General features: G+C 42.0%; 1 protein-coding gene and 1 long non-coding RNA gene across 2 annotated transcripts in view; one reads left to right on the plus strand and one right to left on the minus strand.

Annotated features, from left to right (window-relative positions):
- Positions 1–15,820, minus strand: part of LOC117600955 (uncharacterized) — a 42,215-nt gene extending 26,395 nt beyond the window's left edge. Inside the window, exon 1 of the mRNA XM_034317074.2 lies at positions 14,240–15,820. Within this exon, the coding sequence (XP_034172965.2) occupies positions 14,240–15,443 (1,204 nt within the window). The 5' untranslated portion in view covers positions 15,444–15,820. The remainder of the gene's footprint in view (positions 1–14,239) is intronic.
- The window catches only part of LOC117600965 (uncharacterized), a 138,015-nt gene that overhangs the window by 51,964 nt on the left and 69,702 nt on the right, over positions 1–16,349 (plus strand). The window lies entirely within an intron of this gene.

The following is a 16,349-nucleotide window of genomic DNA, read 5'->3' on the forward strand; positions in this document are numbered from 1 at the left end:
ATAGGAAACAGTACTCGAAACTTGAGTATAACCAACGAAACCATCTGCTTCTCGTAAATTTTAGGCAAGACTATTAAACCGACTTCGAACGCCTACAAAAAGTTGCCGTTTCCTTTTATCTTTGACTTCTATCTAGATCAAAGTATATCTCTAATTAGTCGTTTGTTCCATACGTTTGCATGTTAAAGTGATACCAAATCAATTTTATAGATTTGTAGTCACTGTGTTATACTACTATTCTAGCATTATTACGAGGTAATAATAAATTATTATCAACTTCTTTGTCAACCGACATCGCGGTAACTTCACAGTATCTCAGTGAACACTGTCAGACTCGTTTCCTCAGTATCAACTCCACGGAATTCGAAACAACTTGTCATCCCCGTTCGTATCCGGAGTTGAACTCCAAAATCATCTCCGGATGAAAGCTATAACTAACATTAACGTATCTGTGCATCGGAAACTCACCAGCCGTGTGCAATGGATGATGATAAAACTTGACCGTAGCTGGCAGAGTTAGGGTAGCAGGGACGGACAGTTGCAAACCAGGTCCCAGTAGGTTAACCAAGGTGCTAACGACAGTGACGACCCATCCCCAGCCTCCTTCCGGGTAATAATGTCTGGATAAAAATCGCCTGGCTTGTACCCGAGGGCTACCATTGTTGGGCAGACAGATTTCCTCTTTCTTCTCTGTCTTCTCTTTATATTTCTCGTTCTTCTTTGAATTATCATCGTTCTCCTGATCAGGCTTCGGCCGCGGGTCCAAAAGCGGCCAGGACCGCGCACGCGATATCGACATCACACTTGCGTTCACCTTCGGGCAAACTACGTGCCCGTGTCGTGCACGCTCGATCCTCTCGCTCGAGCAACCCTTGGAGCGTGCATCCGAGCTGGCTGACACCAGCACTCGGCTCGCTTCGTCAGAAGCATGCTGTCGATCGTTTGGAAAGCAGCGTACGTTGTTGTCGCGCGTCTCTTCCTGCTGACAACGGACGATTGCCACGTTCCTTCGCGGACCCTTTCGCGCCGAGAATTCTATGTGGTACTTTCAGGAGAGATCTTTCCCCATCCCGCGTAACAAAAATCCCGGGAACTCGGCCGATTTATCTGCGGGGATTTAAGGTCTCTTAAAAATCCTCCTCGCGTCTTTCTATACGCGTCGCGTGCCGCGGACTGATCCTCGTGGCTTGTCGGGCTGATTTAGTGGATTCGAACGTGTTATTTTGTTGTTTGATTTTTTTAGGGTGGCGTTAACCCTCGTCTGAGGATCGCAAGGTTATTTGGAGATAATTTTAAAAAATGAATTTTGAGTGGAATCTTTTGATTTATGTAACGGTGTCGAGGAAATTTTTTGGGAAAGTTGCTATGATGAATTAAGCGTACGGTCGGCCTCGCGAAATGAACCGTCATAAATTACACCACGGTGTGGCGAACCTTTTGTGTTGTGACATCGATTCACCGTCGCGGCTACGCGAACCCTGTTAATGCACTGCCATCGGCCTAATGTTCAATTTTAATAAATTTTCGGCTCATTGTACCGTCCGGCTATTTATCACGCCCGCAACAGCAAAATTTGACAATGGAACGGTGTGGTTTTAGCAAAACGTGGCTGTTGTTTAGTTATACTAATTGATACTGCAGAAATCACGCGAAATCGAATCGAATAATTTTCTTATTGACCTCGAATCAATGCCTTTGAGATCATAAATATGGAAATAATTAGGTTAAAATCGTAATTAATTTGTACTTCTCCTTTTTTGGTAATTCGTTTCATTTTCAGAGTCTAATTAAATTCGTTTCTTTGATTGAATTTTATATTTAAACGAAGGTATCTTGGAATGTGGTATCTTGTGATTGCTGTATTGATCTTGAGTCTTACCAGTTGCTTTCCCATGATTTTTAAGTGGGGTGTTTAAGTAAAGATGTATTCAAGGAATTTAACCACGCAGATCTCACAGTAATTATATCAATTCTCTTCTTTTGAAAATATACAAAATTTGCATATACATTGCAAGCTTCAAAGTTTCAAATTTAGTGTCCTCAAATGAGGGGGTTGAAATGAGTTAATAAAAAATACAGCATTTTAAATTTCAAATACGAATTCTATAGTTAAAATTTCTACTTTCTAATTACTGGGAAAAATTAGCCTCGATGTCGACCTTAAATCTCCACAAAATCGTTATTTATCAATCATTAAGAACGATTACCGTCTCCAACTTGTTGCTACGACGTTTGAACGCGGTCCACCTTCGATTTGGCGAGGCAAGCCGCAAGGGTCACGAGGCTGAGCGTAAAATGGCACGAAATCGCGGGTCAGTATCGCATGTGTTCGATTCTGCGGTTGCAAAACGATCGTTCGAGTAGAACAAAGCAAGAGACTGGTAGATCTCGAAAGCGTAGGGTATCGCGCGGAACCGACGACTGATGCTGCAGCGAGGAAAGCCGTCCTCTCCTCCCTCTCTGTTTCCGCTTTGCCCCCTTCTTGTCTCGGCGTTGCTCGAGCATCACCACCTCCACCCGTTCGTTGTCTCCGCCGAGTGTATCCTTGCGTGGTCATAGGTACGAGTTTGCCGGATTTGCACCTGTGCTCGTGTCTCGAAGACGTATGACCGACTATCACAGCCCACCGTTTCTGTTTTTTCTTGGTCGATTAATGGTTAGCCGGTGCACAGGTGTTCCACTCTGTTGCGTTTATCCGCCACTTTTACGCTAATTAATGTCCACTTATCGTGACGAATAAATATCTTAATGGCTCAATACTAACGATGTATTAGGAATTATCCAATCATGAAAATTCTTTAAATTACAGCATAGGTGTTTGAATTTCTATTATTAAAATTTCCCAGTGAATCAAAAATCACTTTCCACTGTCCCAGTTTTTACCGCTGCATCGTCACGCGTAAGAAAGAAAATTCATCATCAACAAAGTGGATTCCAACGTTACGATTAATAGATCGTCGCGGTTGAGGTGAACGTACAAGCGGCCTGATTCCACTTTTTTAAATCGCAACCAAGAGTGTTGCGTGAACTCGAAAAATACCCCGGTGTAATCGTATCGCGGGAGGACGGGAAACGTGTGCCGACGAAACAGTCCAACGGACCGTATATTATATCTTTGGCGCCTTTCGTCGTGAGGAATCGCGACGAAAAAAAAAGGGGGGAAACGGGAGGAATATATGCAAGTCGCTCGTACGTCGACAACTTTAGGAGGACAGGGTGATGCACACGTATCATCGTGGGCTCAGACCTCGATCTTTATGGAACCGGCAAGAAACGCGCCGATTCCAGATCCATGGACAGGTTTCACGGTTTAACGCGTGTCGCGTGCTCTCCTTTCGACGGCTGTTTCCTTTTCATCGGCAATCAAGCAGCGTGACGCCCGTTAACTGCTCCTAAAATGGTCCACACCGGGAACAGGTTGTTCGGTGCTGAAATAGTCCGGAAATTGTGTATCAGACTGCTCCTGAAACGACTTAGATCGTTCGCAGGGATGGTTTTAATTAACAACATTTGATGGTTTTTAATTTGGAAATTTGTAAAGGGGGATATTAATTTATTTCTTCCAAAATTTTGAGTTTTATCATTGTTTGGTTACAAGTTGTGTACTTATAAAAAAGTATTCGTTATGATTTTCAAATGGGTACCATTTTTTATAATTTTATGGCACAATTTATTCAATCATCCTTTAAAATGCAAAATCCAATTCCAAGTGTCCACTATAAATTATCTTCACATTCAGGGGAGTCTTTATTTATCAGAAATCATTTTCGTTTATTTAATGCACCGAATTATGTCCATAAATATGTCCGTAAATATTTTGTGGTGCCATTTTTATGAATTAAACGAGGGAATTCGCATCATTCATCGCCTGCGGTGAAATAACGCGGCTCTGGTTTAAAATGCCATCGGGGCGCTTGGCTAACTTCGTTGCTCTGAATCATCCAGTGACGAAATCATACGTGCAATCGAGATTTTCTGGATTAGGTAGACAACAGTGTGGAAACGGTGCTTTCTAGGTGAGAAAAGATATCCAAACTTGTCTTCAGCTCGACTTAAACGAAGCGTCCTGCTGAGAAGCGTGATTAAACGAAGCGTCCGCTCGCAATCACGTTGATTAAATTTGTGAATGAAAGTTCATTCATGTTATGGTGTATCTTAGGATCAGTTTGATGTCTTATTTTTTTATATCCAACAAATATTTTGAAAATTATAGAAAAATTTTCTGATCACTCTCAACCCTTTTACTTTCGAACTATAAGTAAAAACTGAATGCACTTTCGAATGCATCTCACGTATGGCACAAATCCGTACCGCGTGTTTTTCTTAACCTTTCTAGACTCCATTAGAGCACACGTTTCCCTCAAAATAGACCTTTACATTCTTAACAGTCAGACACTTCCGTGCTTCCCTTCCGAGTTCCGGTTCGAATTTCTACTTCTTATGATTTTCTTTCAAATCAACAACTTAAAAACACCATACATGAAATTTCTAAAGCAGCTACTGATGCTATAAAAGCGCTGTGAGTCATTTCCATCCCATCCCCTTCGTCGGGGTCAATATTGTCCACGAAAGGGCTGTAACTCAATCCTTTGTTCGCGATGTCTTTCTTTCGAGAATCAAACAATCTATCATAAAAGGAAATCGACTTCAATGTCCTCAACGTTGCATGTTTTTTTAAGAAAAATACAAATTTTTGGAGGAATCCAAAAAAAAATCCTATGCAATCGAGTTTCTTGTCTTACAACGAGCAAACATAAACTCTGAAAGCACAGTGGAACTTTTTCTAAGTTAGTGATCTTAAGTGACGTGTGTGGGCGAAGTGGAAAGCAGTTAGGTGGTACAAAGTTCTCTTCCCGCGGGAATTCGTCGAGCAGGCTTCATCTAAAATCAAATGAGCTTCGGATTAAGCCTGGTGTTGCGTTGTACGCGTCGGTTTACGTTCCTCACTCGCTCGTTGCGGTTACAGAGGCTTCTTCTTAGCAAAATTGGCCTTGATTAGGCGAGTGGAAAGCCTTCGTTTATTGAATGTACCTTTCAAATTAAGATTAGATAATCCTTTGTCTTGAGCTTCATTTGGAGTTTCTGGTTTCAGAGAATTTCTTAGGGTAATTATCATCTACCATTAAGTTGTTTAATGAAACAAATAATTTGTTTCTAAGATAAATTTTCAAAAATACTTAGAACATTTTTTTTTCGAATTTAATTGAATCCATAGCTCTTTTTCAAGCACACTCTAAAACCGATTCTCCAAACCAATCTCGCAACATGATTTTCTTCATTTACTCGACATCGATTTCCACCAATACCGTCTCGTATTAACAGCCCCCTAAGGATTGTCCGTTTTCCTACAGAAACGAGTAAACCAGTTTGCAGTTCCGTTAATTCGTTCCTCGTTTTCCTCTTTCCCACCCATTCCAATTTTCTTGGACTCGTGTGGGTAGCTCGACGGTACCAATTTAACCCCCTCACCGATCGCGACCTAATCCCCCGTTAATGTTTGAACCCAAAGCTCGCGTCGTTTACGACGGAGCCACGCATGAATTTATACACGCGTTCCTTGATAACGAACGCGATAAAAAGGCAAGTTTTATTAGACGCGCATCCTGCGACCAGTTGATAAACAGGCTGGTTCACTCGTAAAGTGAGCACGGGGGAAAACGAGAGGAGGAAGAAAAAGAAAAGGGGAATTCTACCGCGTGCAGTCTGGCTTGGTCGGTGAACCAATAAGGAAGGGAAGAGGATAGGACGAGTCTGGAGGCAAGAGTTCCTTCCAACAGAACGAAACTGCTCGGTGGAAACGACATGGTCGTGGAAAGGGGGTCGAATAAGAATAAGAAAAACGGTGCACGTCTGATAAGCTCGGTGCGCCGGCGACGTCGCCGGCGTCCAGGGAGAGAACCGGGGCCACCACTTTCACCGAATGAAAGTAAAACTCGATTCGGCGTGCAAGACCGCTCGTGGAACGCCGGCGTGCAACGTAAACTCTCTCGCGAGGCCGGCGCGTGCCCCTCGAATGTCATTAACCGACTCCTCGCCTCCTCCGCTTCCATTTCATCTTACTCGCAAGTCCGCGACCGATGGAGCCGCAAGCAATAAAGCTTCTTCGCTTTTACCTAACGGACCAGTACCATACTCGTCTCCTGATAAAGTTTTACGGTTACCCGCTCGCGAATTCAATCGACTGAACGATTCATACCACGTGAAATTACGAAAGATTAATTTATTATGCCGGAGGCTATTCTTTGACCTCTCCTCTTGTTCATTTTATTGGAGAATTTTATGTACCTGGGAAAATAATTGAAAAAACAGAGGAAAGTTTTGGAAACAATACTCTAGAAGATATTTCTGATCTGAAGGTGAATTTATATTGAATTTTTTTTTAAATAGTTGGGGTAAAAATGAAAGGAAAATTCGATCGAACCATCGCGTGCCTGTTTCCAAACTTCAGTCAGATTCTGAATAAATAAGCCAGCTACATGTTCGATATTCTAGAAAAGAACCGAACGGATACACGTTCGAAGCAGACATAGTGTATACTAACAATCGGCGGATGCATGTTATTTCCAGTCGTATCGTTCCACGAGGGTTTGGAAAATTTACGAGAAGTCTCGCCATGAGATCGCCTAGCCACGGAAGTTCCCCATTTCGCGTAGGTCAATCGCCTCGTGGCTTTATTCTCCATCGATTTTGACCTCTTGATTAGCCGTGATCCTTTAAAGGGAATCCTCTCAAAATTTTTACAATTTCAACGTTCTACTTCTTTTCTTTATAATTTAAAGATGTAGCACGTATCAATATTTGAAATTCTATTATTGGAAATCTTTTGATCATCCTTCATAGACAATGGATCTTGTTTCTTCAGATCTCATGGAAGATAAAACTGTACCCTCGAGGGTCATAAATGCACCTTGGTCATGGTTGGTCGTCTCTACCATCGAATTTTTTTCCAACCTTCCGACTACCGTTGCAAAGTAGCTATACGTTTCAGATTGCAGCTTCTAACTCGTACGAGGACATCCGCTGATGTCTTGGATGTCTCGTGATGCACAGTCGCGCGAGGACCGTAAAACCTTTCTTTATGGTTTACACCTTGGATGCACGGTTTAGAAGAGTTCTCCTCCTTGAACTAGTTTTAAATTTTTCGGGAAATAAGTTCCTCGTTAAATTTAAATTAATCCTCGTCTTGTCAACACCAGGTCAGTTTTCAGCAAGGTTACTTATTATTACGAATTATTATCGTGATAATAATAGCAATTTTTTAAAAATTCCAGTGGGAATTTCTTAAAATTTTGTCAAAAATCTGAAATTCAAAAGCAACTAAGTTTTATCTCATCTTTCATAATTTTCATTTTTATTAAGCTAAAACTCCATCACGTTTCTCATCGAATCATATTTTACTCGTGAAAGCATCGAGAAGATCTCGTTCACGATTTTCATCGAGTTCTCATGCTAGTTCTGTAGTCGCCATGATTGCCAGGAGGCGTTTCAGCGACCATAGTAAACTAGGTTTATTTCTTCAGCTTTGCTGCTTTGCATTCACCGTGGCTGGAAGACATTTGTCAGCCCCGTGATTCGGTAATCGATCTGTTGAACCGACAAGCGTTTTACACGCGGAAACATTAGTCACGTATGCAATAAGATCCCTGCAGATTCTCAGCTGCAGCAAGCTGGAAATCTTTCCAACTAGCCATTATTCCTTTTTTCCTTGTACAGGAGTAGAATCGTAAATTCATGCCTAACTATTTTGCTGTAACTCAGAAAATTTTCCTTGTACGCTTTCTTTTTTGAAACATAATAATTTTAAAATAGTCGTATTTGTTTGATCATTCGATTTCCAAAAAGAAACCATCTGAATTCTGGGGTGCAAAAGCGTCTAGTCAGCGATTGTATATAAAGTTTGGTGAATTTGAATGCATGGAAATCAGCGTCTTTCAGAATTGCAGTTCAGTCTGGAAAGGTTTAGTACCAGCACAATGTAACTGCTTGAAAAAAGATAGAACAAAAGCATTGTAGTGGGCTGAGGATTTCATTCCTGCGTGGAATTAACCTTTCCTCTGATATGATAGCGGTCCCTTGCCTCTGCTCGCAATCACTTCTTACGGATTTCGTTGCGACCGACATTGTACCGAAACAATCCGTATTTTTCTGTCCGATGGGAGTTGCGGCTACGACGTCGCTAAGATAAAAATACTCATTTCAATAATTTCTCCCCTGGCCTTTTGATGGAGAACTTTGTTTTTCTTCCATAAATAATATTTGGAGACTTCTTCAGGGTAGTTATAAATGATTTCTACGTTTGCTTGTTGATTCTAATGATGTGTGAATGTGAAATTTAAAAATTTCTTTGGAATGAACTTACAAAAATAGTGTCTATTCTTTTTGTAGTGTCATTTAGTAAAATACACTTTGACAATCGTTTCAGGATATTACCATAGATTTTGTGTAATTAAATGAATGGAATGAAGGAAGGGATTTTCTTTTAGTATTTTACTGCTTGAGGGCTTTATTAAGCCTTTAAGTATATCGATCGAAAATATTCTGATATTATAAGTAATAAAATGGTAATAAATACAGGAGGCTTCTGATTGAATGGCTTATGATAGAAAAAGAATCTCAGTACGGAAATGAAATCATTAATTCAAGTAGTATTACTTAGTAATAAAATTTACATACAGAAGTAGGTAAATTTCTTCTGAATATTAATTAATTTTCTCTGTTAGTATTAGGATATTTGAATATTATATACTATCTAAAACGATAATTTATGTAAATGAAAGTTTCATTTTGAAATTTATCAAGAATTGATCTTAATCAGTCTTAATCAACTTTAACTTAATTTTGGACATTTTAAATAGAATTCAAATGTTTGCAGTTTCTAGGAATTTTAAGAATTACAGTTGCTTACCAGAATCGATAAGACATCGGTAGTTGGTAAGGTAGAAAAACCATGAGTACTTCAACAAATTTTCCACTAAATTTGTTATTTAAAGCCTATGGAACAATTTTTTTATATACGAATTTTTAAAGTTGTTTCTCAAATACACATAAATGAACGTTTCACGGATTTCTTTTTTGTTACTTATGTTCTATTTTTCGTCTCAAAAGTAATATCTTTATAAGCCCTGAATTAATTAATGCTCAGTTTCATAAATCTCATTTTTTTATGTAACAATTAAAGAAATTTGTTAATTTCATACAAAAAATGTCCCCATTTGCGAGGTAGAGTGCGCTATGCTGCAACCTCACTATTGTTCACGTCGGTATTTCAGTCTCAACGCGGTTAATTGAGTACAGCTTTATGCAAAACATTTGGAACGTCCTATCTTCTGAATCTCCTCTGGAAAATCGTATCAGAAAATCCTTTGAAAAAATTCCTCTAACGAGAAAAAAGTAAAGGAGAAAGGAAAACGATTTTCATACAAGCAAATCCATGTTCATTATCCCTTTATTTAAATTCAGATTATAATTTCTATAATTTCTTTTTTAAATGTTAATTATTCAGGATTTTTCTCAAATTGCGTTCTGAATATGTTAAGTTGTATCTGGTTACGATGCAAGCGTTTCTACGTTCTGCAATTTCATTTTTAAATTTAAATAAAATTTCTGATCTTGAAAAATGAAAAAAATGAAATAATTAACCAGAGACGCTACCGTCGTCGTTGATTCGTTTTCTTCTAACGAGCGGTACTCTCGTAACCGATAGAACGATCCAACCGAGACCGGAGTTCGCTATTGCACGTGTATCTCGTCTGCCGCAGACTCATGTAGGTTAAGAGTGCACGGTCGTGTGCAATATAGAACAGAACTCGTACAAGTCGCGGGTGCAAGTTACGGTAGGTAAGTACCGTTTGCCGGGACGACAGTTGCCGTGCAGGTGTATGGAATCGCTAACACGTTGCGCGTATCTCGCTTCTGAACCTCCTTCTCCTGTGAAAAGTTTCCTTTCTTATCAGGATACAGCTCGAACATTACCGCAAAAAGGATACGTGCATTCGTCTCTTTCCAAACAATTCTTCACATTTAACCCTTCCAATACCATTAGCTCCTTTTCATCTAAAGACAATCCGCAAATGAGCACACCTGTACGTTTGCAAAACACGAGGATAACTTATGAATGAATGTAACAAAACCGGTATCGTTTGAATGAGTAAACAGATTTCGATCCGAAATGATTCAACTCGTTTGCAAGCATGTTGCCAATACATGGGTGATATACAACGCGATGCACCAAGTTCTTTCCGATAAAGAAGAAATTACCGATCATAGCGAGAAATATCACACACGGCTAACTACCTGTAAGAACCTGCTCCCGGTAAGCTTATTAGACACCAATGACCATGATTGCAAGCTAAAAAGACATCATCACGTCGCGCGCAGCGGATGCGCTAAGAGAAATCCTGTCTTTTATAAATGTAAAACGTCGTACCTGTTTCAAATGCGACGGGAGAAGAATTTAGATAACCGAGACTGCTTTGCAATCAGCCATGTCATCATCGTTCTTCGTTCGCGATTCTCGAAGCCTAACTGACAGTAAATTAATTAATTAAGTAATTAAAAAGAAGAGTTTCTTTACACGAAGAAACCTGTTGGAAGCTTCTTAGCTTCGGTGACGTTTTCGATCTTATTTTAATCCCAGAAGAGGAAGTGGTCGTTTCAGACGTCGACTAGTTTTATCAAAGGTTCGAGTACCACGTTTCTTCCTCTTTGAAACTAAGCTTTCATACCTGCATGGTCTATTGTTTGTTGAAATTGTTCCACCATCGGAACGAGCAACACTCCGGAGCCAAGTTGTACTCCATGACAGATCACTTGCACGAGAACAGCGACCAATACGATCACGTGTCCCCATCCACCCTCGGGATAATAATGTCTGTTGAGCGTGATCCTCTTACGTGCATTTATCGCTGTAAAAGATTGCTCTTCTGCCCCTTCCTCGGGCTCCTCGAGGAGGTCCTCGTAATCGTTAACGCTGCCCAAGCCACCTTCGAGGATCAGCTGCTCCGAGAATCGTCTTCTCATCATCTTCGGCGTGATGGTCGCGCTGCTTCTTCGTCGCTCGTTCAAAACATCCTCCTCTTTCCTCGTCTTTTTTTGCCTCTGAGTGAAACGTTTGTCCACGAGAGGTTCTTTCGACGGATCCGTCTCGTGACTTTCATTATGCAAAGACGGCCACTGTTCTTTAGCTCTGCTGGTCAGCTTCTCCGGGGAGGGACGAGGACAGGTTCTCGCGATTGTTTTCGTCGCGTTTACATCAACCACGGCGCTGCTTCGTCTAACGCAATCGTTCGCTTCTCTAGTCAGCGTTTGCTCGGAGAATCGTCGGTTATCTTGCTGGCCGATCTTGGAACCGCGTGGCGACTGCGTTTGATCCGAGTGCCGACGTTGGATCACCTGCACGATCGATTCCTGATCCTCCTTGATCTCGTGAAACAGGCTGGCGACCGAGTTCCTGCCGGAAGATGGAGGCAGGATGCTCTGGCAGGTTGACACCGAGTAGCTCGAGTCCTTCCTCTTGAAACCGAACAGGAACGAGTGATCTCTGCTCGAACAGGTTGAGATCTTTCGACGATAGTACTGACACTGGCTGCAACGACACTGACAACGGCACAGACACTGACACTCGCTCGAGACGGACAGTTTCGCCGCTAAAAAGCAACGACACTTAGCCAGTCTGGTTAGCAATTCTGGGTGAGACAGGAATATCTCGGGTATCTCGATGCTTTCGTTCCAGGACCGGCTGGTGTCCGTGGACGGGGTCCTGGTTAGATCTCGTTTCAGGACTGAACTCTCTGTGGACCAACTTTCAGATTCTAGACTGAAATTGTCCGGTAATTTCGTCTTCTTCTGGTGGACTAGTTGTTGAGATTTTATTCCAATTTCCTGACGAATGTTATCTGATGTCTCGTCGGTGATCACGGGTTCGTTAGTCATCGCGGCGCTGTAGGAGTTGCGACGCTTTCGATAGGCGTCTTCGTTAGGTGAATTAGGTAAATTAGTCTCAGGATCCATTTCAAAGGGTCTTTTTATCACAATTGGTTTTAACACTTCTATATTCAAGAATTATTTCAAGAATGCAGAGATTAGAGAAAATTAATACAAAATTCTTTAGACGTTTCTTTTAATTAATTATGTAAATGATGAACAAGAAAGGGAGCACCAATTATCACTCAGAAATTTAAGAATTGCATTTGAAAAGTGAGATTAAACTTCGACTCGAACGCGTTCGCGTACTATTTCGAACTGGCCCACGTGCCTGCATCAAAAGTCGTGTTCTAACTGTCGAGAAGAAACAAATTAATGGCCGACCCTCGTAAGAAGGCTTACCGGTCCTTCGCAGGTGCATCACGATGCCTTGCACGCGTGTAATCGTACGTGATCCACACCGGCGACGCGTTCCGACTGCCGATACAATGTCCCGATTTTTCACACACGCAATTTCGTGTAAGTCGAATGAAATAATTCGTGATTGTGAAACACGTGAACAGCGATCGCGACACCCACTTGATTCCCGCTATTCTTTTTACGAGTATCGGCTAACGACACGTTTCCCGAAAACGCAGCAGGATTTCTTCCTCTTGTATTTTTTTTTTCGATCATTTCAACGGGTCAGTGACGCATAATTCGACCGTCTAAAATATTCCCGTTACCGTCGTTAACGAACCGAAACCTTCCATTTGCATGCCACGAGGATTCACTTGGAAAAAACTTGAACATCGAGATTGCCATATTTTTCCTCCTGATGCGAGGATCACCTTAATATGGTGTCCCGTATCTTCGCTTTGGCCCGGAGATAAGTTGATTACCTTTCGAAATATTGACCATTTGCGGCAATTCATATTACCGGGACGAGCAAATCGCAAAGCTGACTCAGCGAACGATATTTAAACGAACCGAGGAAAGGAGAATGTACGAAACGAGCGTCTGTTGGGGCGAATTAATGGATCTTGCAGCGATAAGCTTTTACCAGTGCGACGTTACATTTTTATTTATGGATGTAACACCTTGATTTCGGTACACATTGTGTCAAAGTCGATATAAGATAGTCATCAGGATGTTTAAAAAATTTTAGAACAAAAATTACTCAGTTCTCGATTGGCAATAAATTGCCAATGAAACTTTTCATTCGAAACGGATAGTAAAACATTTTTTGAAAAATGAATACCTATTTCAGGAAATAATTACAGAGACTTTCTTTAATCTTGGAAGAATAACAAAAGTTCTGTTATTGAACAAATTTCCGTGAACAAATCTGTCCATCACCAGAATGGATCACCCAAACTGAAACTTACGACCCCAGCGCATTGATAAACCAACATTTCCGATCGAATGGTCGGTAGTCGAGTTCTTATCGTTAAGCTCACGAGGGTAATTTCGCATTCATACGCTTGCTCGCACAGCCTACCCGATCGTGCTGAAAGAAATGAGAAGAAAAAAGAAAGTTCGCCAAAAAAGTGTCTGATTTATGACCGCCGTTCGATCCTACCTTCTGACAAGGTTTTCACTTAGCGCCAATCAGTCGATTGCACGCTTCCCAAATTCGTGCAATTCTTCAGGTTCCCCTTCAGCAATCGTTTGGGAGATTCACTTCTGATTAACTTTAACATTCTCCAATTAATTTCTTTAATTATTCTCGAAGGGTGTTAATTTTAGAGAAAAAAGAATTGTTTCATTTTTAACTCTTCCTCTTTTTCATATTACCGGTATGAAAAGAGGAAAGAAGCAATTTTATTTTGAAATTTATTCACCTACATTGGTAATTCTAGAATGATATAAATGATCGGCCTAGTTTCTCACAATGAAAAAGAATAAATTCTGAAGTCCAATTCCGCAGAGAACGGGTATGAAATGGTGCACATGAGGCGAAGTATTATTACTGAAATTTTAAATTTTGGTAAAAATGGAAGTAGTTAATTTTGCTACCATTCTATGGTTTCATTGAAATCGCCACCTGTTTATTTATGGTTCTATATTACAATATAGATGATTTTATTTTTTATGCCCCCTAAATTAGAGCCAGAGGAGGACCTCAAAGTACATTTGTACTCAGTATAAATATCGAAAATTGTGAAACGAACATTTTTGCTAAAAGCATCATGATCATCTCGCATTTTGTATAACCAGTTTCTCGATACAAATATTTCACTCTACCCTGAAGAGCTCTTTCGATTAAGATAAACGACGTCGTCTGGTTCGATCAGGCAACGGCCAATTAGACTGCAAGGACACGTTTCGATCTTACCTGCGCTGTGAAGAGCAGGCTGATGGAACTTCAATTCGGCAGTCAGGTGCCAGCTGCCCGGCGCGGCGAGTTGCAAACCGATGCCGAGGAAATGAACGAGGGCCGAACAGGTGACGATCACGTATCCCCATCCTCCCTCCGGATAGTAGTGTCTCCTCAGGGTGGCCTCTTTCCTCGCGTCGCTCATCGGCCGACACAGCGGGTTTCCGTTCCTCTTTCGACCATATTTTTCCCTCTCCTTGTTTCTGGCGCCAATTAGACCGCTCGCGCCTATTCTGCGCCAGCTGCTCCTCATTTTAGCTTCCGTCGTGGAATATTTACGGAACGTTTCCGGCTTGCCCTGACACCGGCCTCCCCTAGCCACGTTGTTCTTTTTACTCGACACCGGTGAACGAAAAGGGTCCACTCGTTGCTGAAGCAAACCCTCCGACGTGCATTTCGGACACGCGTGTTGCATGTTCTCCGCTGCCGAAGAGGCTGTTATGTAATCGTAATCCACTATTTCAATGTACGGGGTCGTCGACCTCTTCGGGGTGGACTGGTACGACAAACCTGTCGCCTCTTTCTCTTCAAAAACATTTTGATGACGTTTGGGTGGTTCGATTTTTACGATAGTTTCGAAAGGAAGAGGGTCTTCGTTGTCTTTCTTGAAATCTTCTTGCATTTGAATCTTTTCGACTGATTTCAATTTCGAATCCATCTGATTCGTATCAGTTCTTTCATTTTTGGATCCGCATCCCTGTTCTTCATCAAATATTTTCAAGTTTGATTCATTCTTCTTTGATGGATCCTCTTCTATCTGATCGTTCACCATTTTATCAGGTCCAGGTAGTTTTGATTCACCTTTGTTACTCTCATGATTATCATTGGTTTTTATGAAATTTTGGTTCATAACGTTGGGTACCAAAGGTCTCAGTTCGAAAGTTTCACCCAATTCAGTATTTCGTTGGGTCACCTTGGTCTCGTTCGCGAATCTCCGTTTCGTTCTGACGGACGACGGGTCTCCATGATCGAGGAGCACGATCTCGTCGATCCAGCCGGTGTTTCCGGTAGCCAGTAACGGATGAAGGGTCTCGCGAATCGTCGGGATGATGGTGAAGGCGCGCGATAGCGGGTCCACCCGCACTTTCACCGTCTGCGGCGCCCAATCCGGCCAGGAGCTGCTGTGTCTCATGCTCTTCGGCTCTTCCTTTCTCACTGTCATCTCTCGATCGCTTCATCAGGATCTACGAATCGCGGCGACCGATCATGGAGACTAAATTCTTGCGCTGATGAAAGCTCAGAATCGGCGAGAAAAATTGACCTCTCCTTTGAAAGACGACGCACCTAATCCACGGGAGGGCGGATAAAAGGATTTCCTTGGCAAGTATAAATTTCTCCGGCGAACCGCTATTGTTTCCGAGATCCCGACCGAAAGAACACCGTTGGCTCTCGCGAGACGACTGCATTTTTCACCGTCTCTCCCGCGACTTTATGGCTCACTGGAAACCCGCGCGGCGACGTTCGGTTTAAAACATTTAAGAAATTTTTTAATCCCGACGAACTCCGATTCGATGATTCTGTCGATGATAGAATGGTAGTTTGAAAAGGAAGAAACGGTCCTGGCGAGTGCGCCAGGATGACTGCTACGCACGTGCTGCTCACTTGCGAGCAACCCTCTCTTCTCTGTCCCTCTCCTTTTGCTCGTTCTCTCCCTCTTCCCAATGGCGGGCGCATGCCTGTGATATTCGACGAATCGCGAAGCCACCGTGGCCGAGGGTTCTTTCCCGTGCATTCGACGAATTTCAAACGATCGCGTGCTAATGAAAATCCACGAAAAACTTCACGACATCCATCGAGTGATAAGAAACCCCCTTGTTCTCCGGTGAAATGTGTCGCGGCGAACCACGTCTCTCCTCGTTCAGCCAACAAATACGTCCACCTCTTTGGATGTTCGATCGGCAAACGAGCGAAATCACGATCGTAAAACGTTCGTCCATAAAATTCGTTTCTTCGAACGGGGCCTTGTTGCACGCGACAACGTTTGTCAGACTTTCGACGATCGTTATCAGGAATCTTTATACTCCACCACGGGAATCGTCGCTGCCAACTCTTTCGGCTTTGACGAACT

This window comes from Osmia lignaria, chromosome 16, assembly GCF_051020975.1.
Source record: "Osmia lignaria lignaria isolate PbOS001 chromosome 16, iyOsmLign1, whole genome shotgun sequence".
In the NCBI taxonomy this organism is placed as follows: domain Eukaryota; kingdom Metazoa; phylum Arthropoda; class Insecta; order Hymenoptera; family Megachilidae; genus Osmia; species Osmia lignaria.